The 21004-nt window shown below is 35.2% G+C and overlaps 1 protein-coding gene across 1 annotated transcript in view; it reads right to left on the reverse strand.

Annotated features, from left to right (window-relative positions):
- The window catches only part of ST8SIA4 (ST8 alpha-N-acetyl-neuraminide alpha-2,8-sialyltransferase 4), a 100255-nt gene that overhangs the window by 62814 nt on the left and 16437 nt on the right, over nt 1-21004 (reverse strand). Inside the window, exon 3 of the mRNA XM_049769153.1 lies at nt 17484-17741. Coding sequence (XP_049625110.1) covers nt 17484-17741 — 258 coding nt within the window. The remainder of the gene's footprint in view (nt 1-17483; nt 17742-21004) is intronic.

Genomic DNA, 21004 nt, shown 5'->3' on the forward strand with positions numbered 1-21004 from the left:
TTGACTGATGGAGTGATGGAGGATGAGGTCTTTCCTTTCCAGCTCAGAGCACGCTTTTGCCACCCAGTTCAGCTGGCGGTTCTGAGGTGAAGCGGCGGGTAAACAGCTTGCAGACAGTCAGGCTTGTGGAAATATTAGCTTTATTCAGTGGACAAGACTGAAGTCCAATTCCTCAGCATCAGTTCCAGCCAAAAGCCCCTCGCCTTCCACAGACTCTTGTTTTTATCCCCCAGAATCAGGTACCACCCAATGGTGGGATCAGATACCACCCAATGGTGGAAGCAGTATCAGGTACCACCCTAGGGTGGGGGCAGAATGCCAGGTCACACCCTAGGGTAGGGCACAATCACCAATCAGGGGTAGGATCAGTAACATAATAATCCCATAAAATGTTTACATACACAACAATTCCCCCGTTTGTTTTTAGTAAACAAAAAATATTGCCTACAATTATTAAAGGAAAAACTAGTCAATAATAAAAGAGCAGCTGTTTGCATAAGCGTATCACAGGAAAATGTAAAGAAAAACTTCTAACCTAAACAAGGGTGTCTAAAACCAGAAACATGTATCAAGGAATCAACTACAAGCTCCTGAGAAGATAAATCTAAGACGTACATAGATCCTTCGAAGAGATGCCAGAAAGGTTTCTTTATTTGTTGTTGTTGTTGGTGGTGGTGGTGGTTTTTGGTATTAGGTTTTTGGGTCACACCTGGCAGTGCTCAGCAGTTACTCCTGGCTCCACGCTCAGAAATCACTCTTGGCAGATACCTGGATTCGAACCAATGACCTTCTGCATGAAAGGCAAACGCCCTATCTTCATGCAATCTCTCTGAACCCACTTTCATTCAAGTCCAGGTAGACCAGAAAGCCCATCTTTGAGGGCATTGAATTAGGCCTTTATTTTGAAAAAAGAAGCATATACCCCCTGCACAGTGGGGGGCCACTGCAATGATGATCAATAGGCTTCTGAACTTAATCCAAGTTCTTAATCCAGGCTGAAATCCATATGATGTCCGAAATTGATGTACCAATATGGTCAATTATTTATAGATGGGAGCTTAAGTCACAAACCAAAACAAAATGTTTAAGGCAAGGAGCCTCCCTGTGTAAATAAACAACTTTAGGATCCATCCAAAATGGATGTAACCTCCTATAAACCTAGTATTTTGCCTATGATGCGCCCATGCAAAAAACCCTGTGAACAGACAAAAATATCATTTAGGAAATTATAGACAACGATATTTAACCCACTAACCTAAAGTCAAGAAAGCAAAACCCTAATGTAATAAAACATCAATTCCTAAATTAAAAACTAAAATAGAAAAACATTATTACAATAGTTAAAAGAAGTGTAGTACCAAATATAAATTCAAAGGATTACAATTATAAGAAAAATACAAAAGGCGAGATTTCTACAAAGTCCAATACCAATCTGTAAAGATGAGGGGTATGGAACTCTGAAAAGACTGGCAAAAGACACTTGATGGGTCTGGAAAAGCGGGTTGAAGCCTGGTACAGAAGCTGAACATCAAGCTGAATGAAGAAGGAAGGCCAGTACAGTCATCCATGTGTTGGGGCATCCCCAAGTGTTACATCATTACCATAATGAGTTAGTTGGGCTTCTACATTTCCTTTGGGATCAGTATAATGTTGGGGTAGCCATTGTAGAAATGGTCAACAATAGCACTATGTATGTGGATGGAAAACCAGAAATTTAGATAGCACAGTTTAACTGGGATCCAGAGACTGTGGGTCTTATCCGTGGATCTTTTCTCTGGGGTTTTATTGTGACACAAATTCCAGGTGGCTTCATTTCCAACAAGTTTGCAGCAAAGATAGTACAAAACTCAAACAGTAATGGATTTGTTCCTCAGGCCGAGATCAGGAGGCTTGTAGTTGTGGGTGAAGAAAATGAGTTGCACATGTGGAGGGAATCCTGAAAATTAAATTTTAAGGACTAGGAAGAGAGAGGGAAGGATAAGGAAGACTAAATTGGGGAAGATAAAGTTAGGAAAAAGGGAACTATATACAAAATATGCAAAACAGACAGACACTGAACAAGACATACACATACAGACTTCACAAAAAATATGGCCATAACACTCACTCATACCAAAAAATAGAGCAAAAGAAAAAAGAATTCAGCTGAATCAACTAAAAGCGCTTTAAAATGTAATAGCCGGCAACTGTTGAATCATTTCAAACTCAAAAAAATGTTTTTTTTTAATGGCAGAATAAAGCAGATCTGAAAGAGAATTTCATGCATAATACAAACATGGAAAACTCTACTATAAGTGTATAATAGTATATATACAAAGTTAATGTATAACAGTAACTCTCTGATAGTCAATCATAGGCAAAAAGCACTGTGAAGAAAGCCCACCTAAAAATTATCATTATGTCAGCGTCTAAATTGAGGGAAATAAAGCAATGATGTTAAAATAAAAAGTGAAAGTCGTTAAATGAGTATATCTAGAAAGAAAAACAACATTTATATGATGAGAAATTTTTCTTTCAGGTGAACCTTGACTAAATTAAATTGCAAGATTTCATGATTAACTGAGACATAGAGCAATAATGAAATTAAGACATAAATCCACCATACAAGGAAAGACATTGGGGGTCCATGATTTTTAATCCTATTCATTGATCATGCTTGTGGAAAGAATCATGGTGCATTAATAGCAACTGATAAGAAAGTGAAATGATTATCTGGTGTTCATTGTAGATCTTTAAGAAGTATAAAACAGGATTGGATTTCACCAATATGTATTAGGGACTTTTTTGATCTTCTTGTCATCAAAATTGATCCAGTGTTGTTTTGCAGCAATTTTACAGTATGAAGTACAGTGTCCATAGAGAACTTTACCATAATGGTTTGACACTGATGATAAGTTATATTTCTTAATCTTGCTTTTATTCTCTGAAGTGAATTCTACTAAATTGAGGTCTTCTAAAGGAAAATCCACATGAGTTTGCAATTTTTTATATGTTTGCCATCAAAAGCAAAACGTTTCAAGTGTATTATAAGTACTGGTGGCAGTTTCCATAAATACGTTTTCTTTGAAAAATCTCTTCTAGTTTTGCAGCTGTTGCACTGAATTTTGTTGTCATCCCTTAACTCTTCTTCTTTAAAAAATTCAGAGAGGCATTCCTGTAATGTACAATTACCTGTAGATGTAACAGTCAGAGACAAATGAACAAATGTCTCATAAATGTCTCAGACTTTTGGTGGCATGTGAGACACTGTAGTATAGATTTGAACTGTTCTTGAAAGAGATCTTAAATAATAGATTTGGGAGCCTTGTGGTGTTCTGGACTAAATTATTCATAATTTTCATTTTCCATAAGATGTGTAGTTTTGTCTATCTTTAGATTTACAGTAAGCAAGTCCTGATGTATTCCCTCTATTAGAAACATCAGTAGTTCGTGTGGATCCTGCTTATTGTGTCCAGCAAACTGGTCATTAAGTAAACCAATTGTTACTTTGAAGCTTTCAGGGTTAGTATATCTATGAAATCCATTTCCCATGGTTTTGATGAGCCGACCAAATACTTCGGCTAACTTACCTTCATGCCCCATTGAATTTTTCTTGTTAATATCCTTTTTATAATGATCTTGATAAAAATACTAAGTCAAGTCTGAAATATTATACAAGCATTGCTATACTGAGTTCATGTAGAAAGTTTCCTATATTTTGTAGCCCAGTTAAGACAGGTTCCTGTCTTTCCTTTTGCATCTCAGAATGTAGGGTTTATCACTACCGTCAGTCTCACTCAATGTATAGTGTGTGACAGCTAAATCGTTGTTCCCTGCCCCAGAGACCTCAGCAATATTACTGTTGTTAATGTCTTGAGTATTCTGCTTTTGCTCTGAAGGGGAGTTTATAGTCTGAACCTGATCATTTGTGCTAGCCCGATTTCTAACAAGGCGTAATGAAACCCAAAATTTCTTGGGAGGATTGTCATTTGTAGAAACATAGGCAAAACCCATTCCTCTCAGGAGAAGATATTCAGCTATCCATTTTTCATCCTCCTTGATCCAAATAGGTTTATGGGTTGTTTCTTGTCTCTGAATATCTTCTTTAAAATGTCTTTCCGCTGCAGTGTAACTTTCCCCTTGGAGTAAGTTTAAGTAATTTAGTGTGATAAGAGTCAAAGATAGCAAATCCGTTGGTGGTAAAACTCTTTTTCTATTTTTTTGTAATTGAGATTTTAAGGTTCTGTGAGTCCTTTCTACAATGGCCTGCCCCCTAAAATTGTAAGGAATTCCTTTCAGATGTCTTACTTGCCGTTCTTTACCAAAAAATTCAAAAGTTATGCTAACATAGGCTGGCCCATTATCAACAGAATACCCATCACAGAAAACATTGTAAAAGAAAATTACAAACAGCCTTAGATTATTTAGAAGACATAGGAATTGCCCACATAAACCGAGAGTAAGTGTCCACCACAACATGAAGATAAGGTTTTCTTGGAAATAAATCTGTTTGAGTTATATCCATTTGCCAAAGTTTGTTAGACTGTAAGCCTCTTGGGTTTGCTCCTGCTATGTGAGCCTTTTTTTTAATGGTGCACATATGTTGCAGTTTTCTACAATTTCTCTAGCTTGCCTCCATGAAATTTGGTAATTCACATGTAAATGGTGAACATTTGTGTGTAGGGCTGAATGCTCCTCTACAGGTGATTTAAATATAGGCATTGCTAGCAAGTCAGCAGTTTTATTTCCTTGAGCCATCGGTCCTGGAAGACCTGAATAGGCTATAATATGAGTGATAAAGATGGGCTCAGTTCGTTTTTGAAGAAGCTGCTGTAATCGTTTAAGTAAGTTCTGTATGATCGGGGTATTAGCATTAAGGGAAGCAGTGACTATCACATGACATAAATTTACCACATACAAAGAATCAGAAACTATATTCATGGCTTCAGATACATTTTCTTTTTTTTTGTTTTTGTTTTTCGGGCCACACCCATTTGATGCTCAGGGGTTACTCCTGTCTAAGCGCTCAGAAATTACCCCAGGCTTGAGTGGACCATATGGGACACCTGGGGATTGAACTGTGGTCCTGATCCTCGGCTAGTGCTCGCAAGGCAGACACCTTACATCTAGCACCACCTAGATACATTTTCTAATAGGTAAATTGATGTTGCTAATTCAACTTTCTGTGCAGATTTATATTTGGTATCTATGGTCATATTAATGTCTCCGGTTATTCCTCCTTTTTCATTTTGGGATCCATCAATGTAAAAAACGTTGGCATTGGGAATAGGGGAATCCTGAACAATTGAAGAAATAACAAACTGAGTTTTCTTTAAAAAGTCTCAAGTTTTTCCTGCTGGATAATGGGAGGATATTTCTCCTGTGAAATTGTAGAGATTTTTTAAGAGGAAATATTGACTCAATTACCTTTTTTGGTACTGGCAAAACTATTATATCTAGGTCAAAACCTAGTAAAGATATAGATCTGAGTATTGCCTTGATAAAAAATCTCTCAAATCAGTTGCAGGTAGGGGACAACTGAGCGAGGCTGTTTGTTATGTAAACACACCCATTCTGAAGGTCCTGACTGTTGCATCAAGGCCTCTGTGAGAGTTTCTATAGTAGGGAAGATTATCAGAAATGCCTTTTCTCCTGGGATGACTCTTTAGAGAAACGATTTTTGTTATCTGTTCAAGAAGATGTCCAATTCATTTTTGGCAGCTGTTGTTAAGTTTCTCAGGCTATCTAAAGCAGGGTCACCCTCCAAAGTTTTAAACAGATTAGACAACTCTGCATTCGGGATTCCTAGTGCAGGGCGGAGCCAGTTTATATCACCTAAAAGTCTCTGAAAATCATTAAGCGTTCTGAGGTTTTCTTTTTTGATAGAAATTTTTTGTGGATATATTGACGTCACGTCCAAAATAAAACCCAAATATTGATATGGTGGCATTATCTGTATTTTTTCTAAAGCTACTTTCAGTCCTGATGTTAGTAAAAAGTCAATAACATAAGAGTATAAGTCCTGTAAATCTGTTTCATTGTTCATTGTGACCAAGATATCATCTTGGTATAATGAAATATCATGGTTTGAGGAAATTTTTCATGAGCAGGGCTCAAAACCTTATCTACAAAATACTGGCACATTGTTGGGGAATTCAGCAAGCCTTGGGGAAGAACAATCCATTGGAAACATCTGCAGGGATGGGTGATATTGAGAGAAGGAACTGAGAATGCAAATGTTTTTTTATCATCTGGGTGAATAGGAATATGGTAGAAGCAGTCTTTCAGATCAATTATAATTAGTGGCCATTCCTTTGGAATAACTACAGGTGATGGTAAACCAGTCTGCTATTTGCCCATAGGTATCATGGATAAATTTACAGCTAAGATCCATCAAAAGTCTCCATTTACCAGATTTCTTTTTTATAGTGAATATACGTAAATTCCATTGAGAAAAATATGGTTCAATATGTCCTAAACATAGCTGTTCCTCCACTAATTCTGTCAGCACCTTTAATTTATCAGTTTTAAGGGGTCACTGCCCTGTCCAAATTGGTTCGTCAGATTTCCATTTTATTTTTACTGGTGCTGGTGTTTTTATGGAAGTGGCCCCTACTAAAAATTTTGGGTTTTTAAACCAAAAGAAGGTTCGGGCTCTTCTGGAGCTAATGGGATGTGGAATTCTGCTTTCCACTGTTTGTGTAGGTCACGGCACACAGGGATGGTGAAAATGGGCCCATGTGAGGTCTGATTATCACTTTTTGATTTTCTGGGCTGTAAAATATCATAGTCCTCATACTCAACAGACAGGAGCTCAGGCCTCCTACTCCTTCTAGCGAATACGGGATTTCCTGAAGAGGCCAATTTTTGGCCATTCTTTATCAGAAATTACGGTAATCTGAACACCTGTATCTATCATGTCATCAAAGGGTTGCCCTTCCAAGTGAAGTTTGATCATTGGGTGTTCATCTTTAAATTTAGTAACCAGAGCTACGATTGGGTTTTGAGCAGCACCCAGATCTGTGCTTCCAAAACCTCCAATTCTAGTCTTATCTGAAGTCCCAAATTTGACATAAGGCACTATTCCTATCTGGGCAATTGCTTCTCCTTTTTTAAAGGTCCATGTACCTGGTACGGTAATAACTACAATGATTTCTCCCATAGAATCTGAGTCAATGACACTAGTGTTTACTGATATACCCTTTATGTTGAGGTAACTTCTGCGGAAAATCAAACCCATAGTATCTGGGGTGGTGGGCCCACAATGCCAGTTTCTAACATGTAAGGGCATGCTCCTGGGTAAATTGTAATGTCCTCTTGCATAATATGTCTAATCCTGACTCCCTGATGTGGAGTGAATTAATTCCCTTATTGTGATGAATTTTCTTGGGCTGGGCTTGGAAGGATTATTGTCTGTGAACTTTGCCCCTGATTTGGAAGGGCCTAGGGGGACTCCCTGTGGGCATTTCCATGCATCTTTTATGTGTGCCCTAGAGGAGCTGAATGGAAATGGCAATTACATTTGATATGCCTGTTTTCCACAATGGTAGCAGGCAATTTGCCTCTTGGGGATTGTGTTGAAACCTCTACTTAGGTTATTATCAATGAGGCTTCCAGATCTGCAATCTTTCACCCAGTGACAACCCTTTTTGATTTTGGGCAAAGACCTGGTTTACAAAAAGTGCCCTGTCCCCGAGGGGAGTAAAGCATCATTCCCTTGGTAACTGGAAAGGTTTGTACCGAGTCTAAGTGGGGTGGGGGTTAGGGTTCCCCATAGACATTCTGACAGGCATAAAGGAAATCATTCACATCTGCCTTTTCATTTAATGTATTCAATACTAATTTACAGGCCGAATTTGCTTTATGATAAGCCAAAGATTTTAGTAGGAAGTTTCTCATCTCCTCATCTTCGACTTGTAACTTCAGAGCATCTTTAATCTTACCTACAAACTCTGCATATGACTCAAAAAAAATTTTTTTTAAGTTTCCTCTACTAATGCTCTTAGAATCAATTTTTTCCCATGATGAAAATGCAATATCCCTAATTAAATTTAAGATTTCTTTAGGTAAAGCTGCTTGTGTCTGATATTTGCAAATTGATTTTCTGCCATCAATAATTCATACAATAGAGTAACACCTGACACTTGTTTTTTCGTAGCATCAGGGCTATATAATTTGGCTTTAACGCTTTCTGAATAATACATTTCCCATTCAGTTCGCTGTTTAGACAACAGGCATATTTCAGCAATTCTTTTAAAATCATACAAAGTCCAAGATGAGTTATGATTCCAAAATCTTAGTAACTCCACAATGTATGTTGATTTTAGACCTTAGTCTTTACATGCTTTTTTAAACCGATCTAATTCTTCCATCTGATAGGGTACATAGTTAGAAACATTTACACCGTGGAAAGGGGATGAGGCTGGATTAGCAAAATTACTCTGAATAGAGCTCAGAGGCCGTGCGTGTGGTTCATCGTCTGAATCTGCACTGTTGTGCGATTCAATTTTGTGAATAGAATAAGGCCTCACTTCTGGAGTTAGCACAGGAGGTTGATCATTGTCTGAGTCACCAGTGTCATGCAATTCGCTAGAATCAGGCTTAACTTTCTGAGTTGTTTTTCTTCCAGCAAAAATTCCTATATTGTTGATGGTGCGGTTGGATTCGTCAGCCTGTACCTTGGTCTGAATTTTCATCGGAAAGATTTCCTTATTATCCATACTGGTTTTAGCCTCACCATTTCTACACATTCTATTTCCTAAATACCAGCCAATAACTATGCTCACAGTAACAACGTGAGCCAACACAGAAATTCCACAAACTATGACGGCTGGAGACTATGTAATTTTCATTTGAAATATAGACCACAACCATCCAACTGCAGTGATTGTCCTTAGATCAAAACTAATTAGTTTTAAACAAAATGGAATAATCCACTTGTAAAACAGAGAACCAATGTGTAAGCAAAAAGGTGGCAGAATCCATATAACTAACCACAGAAACCATTTAATGGTCATCAGAGGAAATTTCCAATGAAGTATTTCACTTACAGTTATTGAGGGTCCAGGTTCAGCCTATCCGGGTGCCATTATGTTTAAAGTCAGCCCCTGAAGAGGTTGACTGATGGAGGGATGGAGGATGAGGTCTTTCGCCTCCAGTTCAGAGCACATGTCTGTCACCCTGTTCAGCCGGCGGTTTTGAGGTGAAGCAGCGGGTAAACAGCTGGCAGACAGTCAGGCTTGTAGAAATATTAGCTTTATTCGGTGGACAAAACTGAAGTCCAAAGCCTCAGCATCAGTTCCAGCCAAAAGCCCCTCGCCTTCCACAGACCCTTGTTTTTATCCCCGAATCAGGTACCACCCTAGGGTGGGGGCAAAATGCCAGGTCACACCCTAGGGTAGGGCACAATCACCTATTAGCGTAGGGTCAGTAACAAAATAATCGCATAACATGTTTACATACACAACTATCACTACAGATATTGCAGAGATTCAAAGGGTAATCAGAGACTACTTTGAGAAACTCTATGCCACTAAACATGAGAACCTGAAAAATATGGATAAATTCTAGGACTCATAACCTTCTACATTTAAAAAATGTGAATGTAGCATATCTAAAAGCCCCCAACATTAGGGAGAAAATTACAATGGTAATCAAATATCTGCCCAAAAAGAAAAGTCCAGGCCCAGATGGATAAACTAATAAATTCTTTTAAACCTTTCAAGAGGAACTACTACCAATCCTGACCAACCTCATTCATGAAATTGAAAAAATGGGAACATTTCCAAATACCTTTTATGAAGCCAACATCACTTTGATACCAAAACCAGACAGAGATGCTGCCAAAAAGGAATATTACAGATCAATATCCCTGATGAACACAGATACAAAGATAATCAACAAAATCCTGGCAAATAGGATTCAATGCCTCATCAAGAAAATCATTCACTACAATCAAGTAGTTTTCATCCCAGAAATACAAGGATGGTATAATAAACATAAATCTATGAACATAATACACAACATCAACAACAAGAAAAATAAAAATTACATGATCATATCAATAAAGGCAGAGAAAGCATTTGGTAAGGTTAAATGCCCATTCTTGATAAAAAGAAACTCTCAGCAAGATAGGAAAGAAAGGAACCTTTCTCAATAGAGTTAAGGCCATCTACCACAAGCCAATGACAAATATCATAACACTAAAGGCCTTTCCTCTAAATTCTGGTACAAGAAAAGGCTGTCCTCTTTCACCACTCCTCTTCAACATAGTACTGGAACTACTTGCTGTAGAAATCAGGCAAGAAAAAGATATCAAGGAAATCTAGTTAGGAAAGGAAGAAATCAAGCTTTCAATGTTTGCAGATGACATTATACTACACTTAGAAAACCTAAAGACTCAACCAAAAAGCTACTAGAAACAATAGATTCATACATCAATATGGTAGGCTACAAAATTAACACACAAAAAATCAATGGCCTTGTTATTCACCACTAATGATAGGGAAGAAATGGACAATAAGAATACAACCTCATTCACATTAGTGTCACACAAACTCAAATATTGTAGAGTCAACATGACCAAAGACGTGAAGGATCTATACAATAAAATCTATAAGACATTACTCCAGGAAATAAGCGTAGACACACGGAAATGGAAACATATACCCTGCTCATGCACTGGCAGAATTAACATCATTAAAATGGCATTACTCCCCATTTGATTTAATGTGATCCTTTTAGATATACCCATGACATTCTTCAAAGAAGTAGATCAAACAATTGTGAATTCTTTAGGAACAATAAACACCCTCGAATAGCTAAAGCACTCCTTGGGAAAAGGAATATGAGAGGCATTACTTTCTCCAATTTTAAACAGTATTACAACTCAATAGTTATCAAAACAACATGGTATTGGAATAAAGGAATATGAGAGGCATTACTTTCTCCAATTTTAAACAGTATTACAACTCAATAGTTATCAAAACAACACGGTATTGGAATAAAGACAGACCTTCAGATCAGTGGAATAGGCTTTGGTACTCAGAGAATGTTCCCCAGACATACAGTCACCTTATTTTAAAGGAAAAGAAATCAAAAATGGAGCAAGGAAAGCCTCTTCAAGTGGTGTTGGCATAACTGGCTAGACACTTGCAAAAAAGCAAATTCAGACACCCAGATAACACCATGTATGAAGGTAAAATCTAAATGGATTAAAGACCTTGGTATTAGACCTGAAACCATAAGGTATATAGAACAATCTGTAGGTAAAACAGTCCATAACATTGAGAATAAAGGCATCTTTAAGGAGGAAACAGCAAACTCCAAACAAGTGGAAGCACAGATAAACAGTTGGGAATATATTAAGCTGAGAAGCTTCTGCACCTCAAAGGAAATAGTGCTCAGGATACAAGAGCTACCCACTGAGTGGGAGAAACTATTCACCCAATATCCATCAGATAAAGGGCTAATCTCCAAAATATACAAGGCACTGATGAAACTTTACAAGAAAGAAACATAGAATCCCATCAAAAAATGGGGAGAAGTGAACAGATGCTTTGTTAAAGAAGAAATGCAAATGGCCAAAAAGCACATGAAAAAATGCTCCACATCACTAATCATCATGGAGGTGCAAATCAAAACATCTATGAGGTACCATTTCACACTACAGAGATTGGTAAATATCACAAAAAATGAGAACAAGCAGTGCTGGCGGGGATGTGGATAGAAATGAACTCTTATCCACTGATAGTGGGAATGTGTCTAGTCCAACCTTTATGGAAAGTGATATGGAGATTCCTCCAAAAACTGGAAATTGAGCTACCATATGATCCAGCTATATCACTCCTAGGGATATACCTCACTACTATATGTACTGCAGTGCTATTTAAAATAGCCAGACTCTGGAAACAATCAAGATGCCCTTCAACAGAAGAATGGCTAAAGAAACTGTGGTACATATACATAATGGAATATTATGCATCTGTCGGGAGAGATGAAGTCATGAAATTTTCCTATACAAGGATGTACATGGAATCTATTATGCTGACTGAAATAACTCAGAGGGAGAGAGATGGATGCAGAATAATTTCACTCATCTATTGGTTTTAAGAACAATAAAAGATATTCTTGCAATAATTCTTAGAGACAAAAGAGAGAAGGGCTGGAATGTCCAGCTCACGACATGAAGTTCACCACAAAGAGAAATAACTACATTGAGAACTATCATAGCAATGTGAATGCATGAGGGAAGTAGAAAGCCTGTCTAGAGTACATGTGGGGGTGGTGTGGGAAGGAGGGAGATTTGGGACATCGGAGATGGGAATTTGCACTGGTAAGGGGGGTGTTCTTTACATGATTGAAACCCAACTTCAATCATGTATAAATAAGGATATTAAAAATAAAGTAAAAGTAACAAAAGTCAATGCCATGGTATAAAAAAATCAAAAAAACTTCAAGAATCATGTAATCATATTCTTCAGGGATTCTTCTGATTTTGGATAACAACTATTTTACTTCCTTAAAACCTTTCCAGAAAAAAAGTAAATAATATATTTTAATTCTAATAAATTTAAAATAGAATATCTGAATTCTTATAAATCCTAAATTGAATATTTTTCTCTGAAAATATATAGGTTTATTAAGTATTCAATCTGACTATAATTCCTAAACATTGAATGGTCTCCTTTAGGTGTTACAGAACAAATTAGTGGCATCTGCAAGCAAACCAGATATAATTTATATTTGTTTTAATAAACGTAATTTCAAAAAAAATTGGTAGACAAACTACAAACTAAGGCTAACTAAGCAATCAACAAAATTAATTTCTATTTATGCAGTGACACATATACTAAATCACAAAAAAAGAAAATCATTTTAAAAATCTTAGATTGTTTAAACACTCTCAACAATTTAAAACGGTTTGACATAAATTGAAAGCTTATTTCACTTAATAAGTTTTCATAGGACTTTAAAAATGTCTTCTATAAGTTTTATCATGCAAAAGATAATTTCCCAATAACAAATACATTCTTGGTTTAAAAAAGGTATTTGGGCCAAAGAGATTAAAAATAAAAATGTGGGCTGGCGAGATACATGGAGGTAAGGCATTTGTCTTTCATGCAGAAGGTCATTGGTTCAAATCCCGGCATCCCATATGGTCCCCCAAGCCTGCCAGGAGCGATTTCTGAGCGTAGAGCGAGGAATAACCCCTGAGCGCTGCTGGGTGTGACCCAAAAACAGAAAAAAATAAAAATAAAAATAAAAATGAATAAGAAATTTTGTAAGTATACAGGTATGTCTGATAAAATAAAATATTATAAAAGAAATTCATAACTAATAACCTATTGAGTTATAAGACACATTAAAATTTGTAAGTTTAGGGTTATAAAAGTATTAAAAATAGGGGTACTGTATTCTGGAGTCAGCAACTTCATACCAAGCTAGAAGTCTGCAATTTTTCTTCCTTTATAGATATTTCTCCCCCAATCTCCCTTCCTCCACCAACCCTTCTTTCTCCTTTCCCCAATTCTAATTCCTAAAAAAAGTCAAAGATATACAAATTCAAAAATGGGTGAAATGGGAGCTAGATATAATAGTTTTAAAATCACAGTTCAAACTCATCAATATTTGGATAAATACTTTTATTACTAAAAGTATTATAGGTTCAGTTGTGTCATAACCATTCACTGCCATAACCTCCATCTATTAATTACAAATGATCAGCATTTTTGACATAGTCAACTTAATTTTCTCTGAGGAAAATTGGTGTCCTTGCATTTTATTTTATTCTTCTTTCATTAACTACACCTGACAAAATTACTTGATTTCAAGAGATTCACATTTCTATTATTGAATCTTTCAAAATAATCTAACTTACAGCTGGCTTAGGTACTGAGATAATTTGGTTCATTATTATTGCCAGACTCAGCAGTAAATTTTCTGGCTCACTAGTTTGAAGGATGTTATGTATTTAGGAGTGTCCCGATTAATAAAATAAAGGAAATGAAGTCACATGCCCCTTGGAATGAAGTGGCATTCTTTACTCAGAAGTGTCAAAGATTTTTTTCATTTGCCAATGCTTTCTTTTTCATTTGGATTGATGGTTCTTAAGTGCTAATTAAACTTTTCCATAAACATCAACTATCACAATTCAGCAATAGCCAAATATATATGTCTTGCCTATAGCTTCCTGTATTAAAAGAATAGCTTTCAACTCTAGGCAATGAAATAAGTCTCCAATAAATACACTAATTTTGTAATTCAAATCAATTGGCAATCATAACTTCATAATAAAATAAGATGAAATGAGACTTAAAGCAATGAGTTCTCTAACTCTAGCTCTTCTACAACTATGTATTTTTTTGCAGGGATCATTTACTTCTCTCTAATCATAAATGAAATATATCTAGTTTTCTTGAAAAATTTCAAGGCCCAATCCAGGCTATAAACTTTATATATATATTATATAAATAATTATATAATATATATTTACGTAGTATGTAATTATATGTTTCCATTTGCATTTGAAAAGCACAAGTCAGTTCATTCTTTGATTAATATTCTAATATATATATATATATATATATATATACTTAGGTTTTCTTAAAAGTTAGCTTATAAAATTTAACCACATAGATCTCAATAGATTTTTATTTTGTTATGTTTTCTGTCAATTTTGTTATACTCTTGAAATGTGTCACAGCTTTGCAAGAATAATATAATAGAGATAATCACAATTTAGAAAAAAAATCTAGTTACAAAAAGATTCTAAATGTTAACATATAGAGTAGCCCAATGGGATAACTCTTAGGTTATAAAATACCGAATTTCTCTAAGTTCACTGTTATCCAAATGGTCCTGTAAGGCACATTCTATAAATTTCAAGGTAGAGATCATAATAGTGTAAGTGAAAATGAAATACATATTAAATAAAGTAAGAGGCCAGCATTCCCAAATTCTACTTGTGAAATGCTTGGTAAAATGAAGGCAAGGGTTATCAAACCTCGAATCCCTTGTATTATAAAAGATGGCAGAAGATATATATTTATTGAAGAAAAGGCTGGCATTGTACTCTGAACTCTAGTTACCTAATGTTTCTAAAGGGAATGTCATGATGGTCTTTTCTGTGCTCTGTACGGGTCTGATTAAGGCGTGTGTGAAAATTCCCAATCATAGAGAGTAATAAATGGTTGAAAAATAATGAGACAACACTTTTCTCCCCTCCTTTTTATATTACCCTTCTTCATTTTTCTTATATCTCAACATCTATGCACAAATAAAGTCTTAAGAATTAGAAGTGAGGCTGGCTGAAGAAAGTGGATTATGCAGATGTAAGTGCTAAAACATACCTGAAGGAGCTAGAGAGATAGTAAAGAAATTAAGGCTGACTTTGCATGCAGCCAAACTGGGTTCATCCCTATCATCACATGGTCCTTCGGACATCAACAAATATAACGCCTAAGCACTTTCAGTTGTGGCCATTATCCCACCTCCTCATAGTAATATTTGAATATGTTAATTTGGTTTCTGAATCCATTCAATCTTAATCTATTTACAAAATTATTTTTTCTTTTTTTCTTTATTTAAACATCTTGATTAAAATATGATTGTGATTAGGTCTCAGTCATGTAAAGAACACCCCCCTTCACCAGTGCAACATTCCCACCACCAATGTCCCAAATCTCCCTCCATCCCACCCCACCCCCACCTGTACTCTGGACAGGCTTTCCAGTTCCCTCATTCATTCACATGGTTATGGTAGTTCTCAGTGTAGTTATTTCTATAACTGCACTCACCACTCTTTGTGATGAGCTTCATGAAGTGAGCTGGAGGTTCCAGCCCTCCTCTCATTGTCTCTGAGGATTGTTGCAAAAATGACTTTTATTTTTCTTAAAACCCATAGATGACTGAGACTATTCTGCATCTCTCTCTCTCTCTCCCTCTGACTTATTTCACTCAGCATGTATAGGAAAATTTCATGGCTTCATCTCTCCTGATGGCTGCATAATATTCCATTGTATATATGTACTACAGTTTCTTTAGCCATTCATCTGTTGAAGGGCATGTTGGTTGTTTCCAGAGCCTTTACAAAATTATTTTATAGTGCATTTCTGTTATACTTTACAGTCTACATAGTGAACCTGTCCTTTAATTGCAATCTTATCAAAGAAGAAAGTTTTACATTTTTTCATAAGCAAAGTTTTCATCTCTAAATACACTCACATCTTTTTGACATATCTTCAAAAATATTTTTACCTCCTATTCGGCTATAATTTTGCTTACAAATCAACAGTTTTTCTTTTCAAAGTTTTCTTTTTCTTTTAGTCCAATCACTTGTACATATTATAAAAAATCAATTTAATTCATTCAATTCATATAAAAATGTTAAGATGATATTAAGCAATATTCAGTACATTGAACTCACATGATAGTGTTCTATTATAAACTATATATAATGTGTTATGGCTTATGAGAAATGCTGTCTATAAATAAAGATATCCAAAAATATACATAATGCTTTTTATATCATTTTAAACTATTTCCAAGACAACATTTTTTCAGATCTGTCCTTTTCCACAATATTTCGAAAAATTCATATTATTTATCAGCATGGTAAATCAACATAATTTCCTGGTTATCATTGTATTGCACCATTTCATATTCCAATTTAATTGTCTCAATCATGCAGCAATAATTTTCTAAAGAAATAAAACAAGTCAAATAATCAGTTCAAATTTGCTAATTAAAAATTAAAAACTATAAAAATTATGTCATCACAACCCCTTTTAATGTTTTACAGCTAATCAAAAGTTAAACTATGAGACATAAATTAATAAGTATTGTGTTTATTAGAAACAAACATGTTTAATTATGAGTTGATAAACCTCAAGTCTAAAATATGCTAATAAACAATAATATATGTAGTGATTAAGACAATATAGCTCATATTATTTGATATATATTCATTAAATTGTTCTTGCATAAGCCAAAAAGTACCAGTAAAGATTAACATTAAATTATACTTATTCCACGGTAACAAATATAATTTCTACTTTCTCAATCCATTAACTAAAAAAAAAATTCGAAAATATTCATAAAATTATAAAATAATTATAAATATTAGTGAGAAAGTTAATCAATGCCATAGGCATTAAATTAATATAAGAAAAGTTATTAAAAGGAACAATTTTCCAATATGATATTAAATGTAAAAAATATTGCATTTGGTCCAAAAGAAATAATGCTCTGTGAACATTACTTCTACAAGGAATTCATCTTTTTCGATTATAAAATAATTAAATGTTATATTGCAATAATTACAATTTTTAATGTAAATTTGGTTGAAATTAGGTAGAGTTATGTAAGTTAGGTGGAAAAGCTATATCTTAGATGCCTGTTTTATCTTTCCTATTGATAATAGATTTCAACATCCCTGTATCTTTTAATTCCTAATGAAACATCCTTGAAGAAATTACAATCCTTAAGAACACAAGAAAGCTTACCTTATGACAAAATTGTGACTGTTAATTTCTTTTCCACACCCACTATCTAGCAGAATGCCAGAATTTCCAACCACTGCACAAGTTTTAAACCGGCGATTCTTCATTGGTGAAACTTCAGGTAGAAGGCGATGGAGATCTTGAGAAATATTTAAAGTTCGGCGCCTGTCAAGCACATAGTGTATGACATCACCAGGCTTAAAACTGCTCTTGACTACCGAGACGTCTCGTTCTGCATCTAAGAAACGAAGAATATTCTTCCTATGTTGGAGATACAAGTAAGACTTTGCATTAATGCTGCCATGTCATTTACAAAGTTACATAATAAAGTGTAAAGTTGTAAATTTCTTGTCTTAAATAGTCAAGTGGTATATAAATCAACCAATCACCTATATTTTATAAGAAATAAGCTATAGGGCCAGAATAATAGCTCAGTAGGCAAGAACTTGCATGTGGTTAACACAGGTTTGATCTTGGCAACCCATAAGGTCCCCTGAGCATGCCAGGAGAAATTTCTGAGTGCCGAGCCAGTAGTAATCCCTGATTATTAAATATATATATATGTATTACATATAATTATTTGCACAGTTTATCCATAATTCTGCAGATGGTACAGCATGACACCTTTGAGTGAAGTTAAAACTCCTATATTTTAAGTATATGAGACAAAAGAAAATTTCTATGATTTATCTTTGTATAACAAAATACTTTCTGGCATTAGCAAAGTTTCAACAATCATGTTTTGTGTAATGTCTATTTAAGGTAAGCAGAAATAACTTAAAATTTTCTTGAATTTTGGAGGCAGGAGCGATTGTACAGTCGAAGAAAATTTGCCTTGCACGAGGCTGACCCTGGATGAACCCCAGTTTGATTCAATTTCTGAGCACAGAGCCAGGAATAACCTCTGAGTGCTACCAGATGTGACTTTTAAAATCAAAAATCAAAAAAAAAATAATAAAGATCTTGAATTTCAGTTTACCTTAGTTAACTCAAAGGTTTTTGACTACTCAATTAAATGAAATATATTTAGCTAAATAATGATCATAACTAATTCTTAGAGGAACAGTGAAGTCTAAGTACTGAACTTATGTGATAGTTTCCTGCCTGGTTAAAGAATTCAAGCATCATGAGTACATTATTGGAAAACACTTAACTATGTAGTACAAATATAGATATTTGGTCCTAATATTTTTCCCTACATTCCTTTTTATTTTTTTGTACTTGGAATCAAGTACGATTGAAATAAACACATGAATATGACCTGGGTGGTGACTTAAACAAATTGATATTTCCAATTTTCAAATTCCAAGAGCAATTGGGTTTGAACAAGTAGCTATATTTCTTTACATGATACATGGTTGGATTTAGCTGTGATTATATATATTATATATCTAAAAGTAAACTAAATTTCTTGATCCAACTTGTTTAATTTTTTATTTTATTTTATTATTTTAAAATATTTTCTTTATTTATTTGGTTTTTTTTTGGACCACACACGATGTTGCTCAGGGGTTACTTCTGGCTATGTGCTCCGAAATTGCTCCTGACTTGGGGGAGCATATGGGGACTCCGGGGATCAAATCGAATCCATCTTAGCCCTACCCTACCACTGTGCTGTTGCTCAGTTCTCTTATTTTATTTTATTTGTTTTAGTTTTGGGACCACACTCGGCAGAGCTTAGTTATTCCTGGCTCGTTGCTCAGGAATTGCACCTGGCAGGCTTGGGGACCATATGGAATGTCGGGGATTGAACCGGGACTCAGGTATGTCCTGGGTTTGCCGTGTACAAGGCAAATCCTCTACCACTATGCAATCATTCCAGACTCCCAAACCTGTTTGAAGGTTGTCTTTTATTTGGGGAAAAATTAACCTATTCTATTAACATACAGTTATTTAAAAATGAGATGCATTAGATGAGTTCAGTTACCAGAAATGGTGAAATAGATAAAAAGTAGATGACCCTTGGCATGATATAGCAAAATACCATATAAAGAGTGGTCTATAGTAATTTGAGTCATGCTCTATCTAATAAATGAAGTCTAATAAAGTCTATCTAATAAATAAGTCAATTGCTCTTTTATTTAGTTTTTGGGCCACACTGGTGATGCTCAGGGATTATTCCTGGCTATGCACTCAGAAATCGCTCTTGGCTTGGGGGATTATATAAGATGCCAGGGAATAGAACTGTGGTCAGTCCTAGGTCCGCTGCGTGCAAGGCAAATGACCTACCACTGCACCACCACTTCGGCCCCAAAGTCAATTGATCTTAAATCATTCATTAAAAATGGTGATTATATTGTTTATATTGGTCGCTTACCTTAACAAAACACTAAAAAACAATAGATCAGATATAAAATATCCAAATAATAAAAACTCAAAGTGGAAGAAACATTTCTAGTAATAATCAGTACTATAAACTGTCAGAATTCAGGAACTAGAGATCTCCCAAGTGTTTCTAATATTACCGATAGCTTAAAACACAACTATAAATTATATCATCACAGTAGCAAGAGAGGCTATCATCCCACTTAATACTATAGATTCAGATGACTTAAGAGTGGCATACAGAAATGACGGACAAAAAGATATATTTCGAAATTGAATTCTGACTCAAGAAGGATTAAAGCAGGTAGAATTATAACACAAAATGCCTTCAGAAGTAGTTCAGGATAGTATAATAGGTAGAGAATTTGCCTTACAAAAGTCTGTCCTAGGTTTAATCTCTGGATACTATATGATACTCCAAGCACTGCCAGTGATAATGATTGAGGACAGAGCCAGAAGTAATCCCTGAACATCACAGAATATGATCCATCCCATCACCACCAAAAAATAAATAAATAAATAAATAAAAAGAAAAGAAAAGAAAAAAAGTTCAGCAGCCCATGAAGTTTTTGAAGAAACTCTACAGTATCTGAATTTAAACTATTTAAGCTTCCAGTTATTTAACCCTAAAACTCTAAAACATGCCAACTAGACCTAAGTGACTAAATGTGAAAGCTCTAAACAAGACTTTTAATCAGATATCTACTGAAATACTGGTATAGCAAACATATTTTTTTTCTTTTTTTTGGGGGGGTCACACCCGGCAGTACTCAGTGGTTACTACTGGTTCTAAGCTCAGAAATCGCTCCTGGCAGGCACAGAGTACCATGTGGGAAGCCAGAATTCGAACCACTGTCCTTCCACATGCAAGGCAAATGCCTTACCCCCATGCTATCTCTCCGACCCCAGCAAACATGTTTTCATTCTGCCAATAATAGTATCATTTTTATAAAACAATCAAGATACAGTCCATTTTTCTCTAGTGACATTGCTTAACTATATCAAAATTTGTAAATTTTATTACTTTGCATAAAATCTGACCTTCTCCCATTACCACACTGAATTGCGATTCTACAAATAACATCTACATGCCAGAGCATGACTAGCATGGATGAGAACAAAATAAGTAGCTCTTATAAATCCTTTGTAATCTTTGCCTCCAGTTTAATAAAATGACCTTACAGAAAACTGGTTCATTC

This window comes from Suncus etruscus, chromosome 2, assembly GCF_024139225.1.
Source record: "Suncus etruscus isolate mSunEtr1 chromosome 2, mSunEtr1.pri.cur, whole genome shotgun sequence".
Lineage (NCBI taxonomy): Eukaryota > Metazoa > Chordata > Mammalia > Eulipotyphla > Soricidae > Suncus > Suncus etruscus.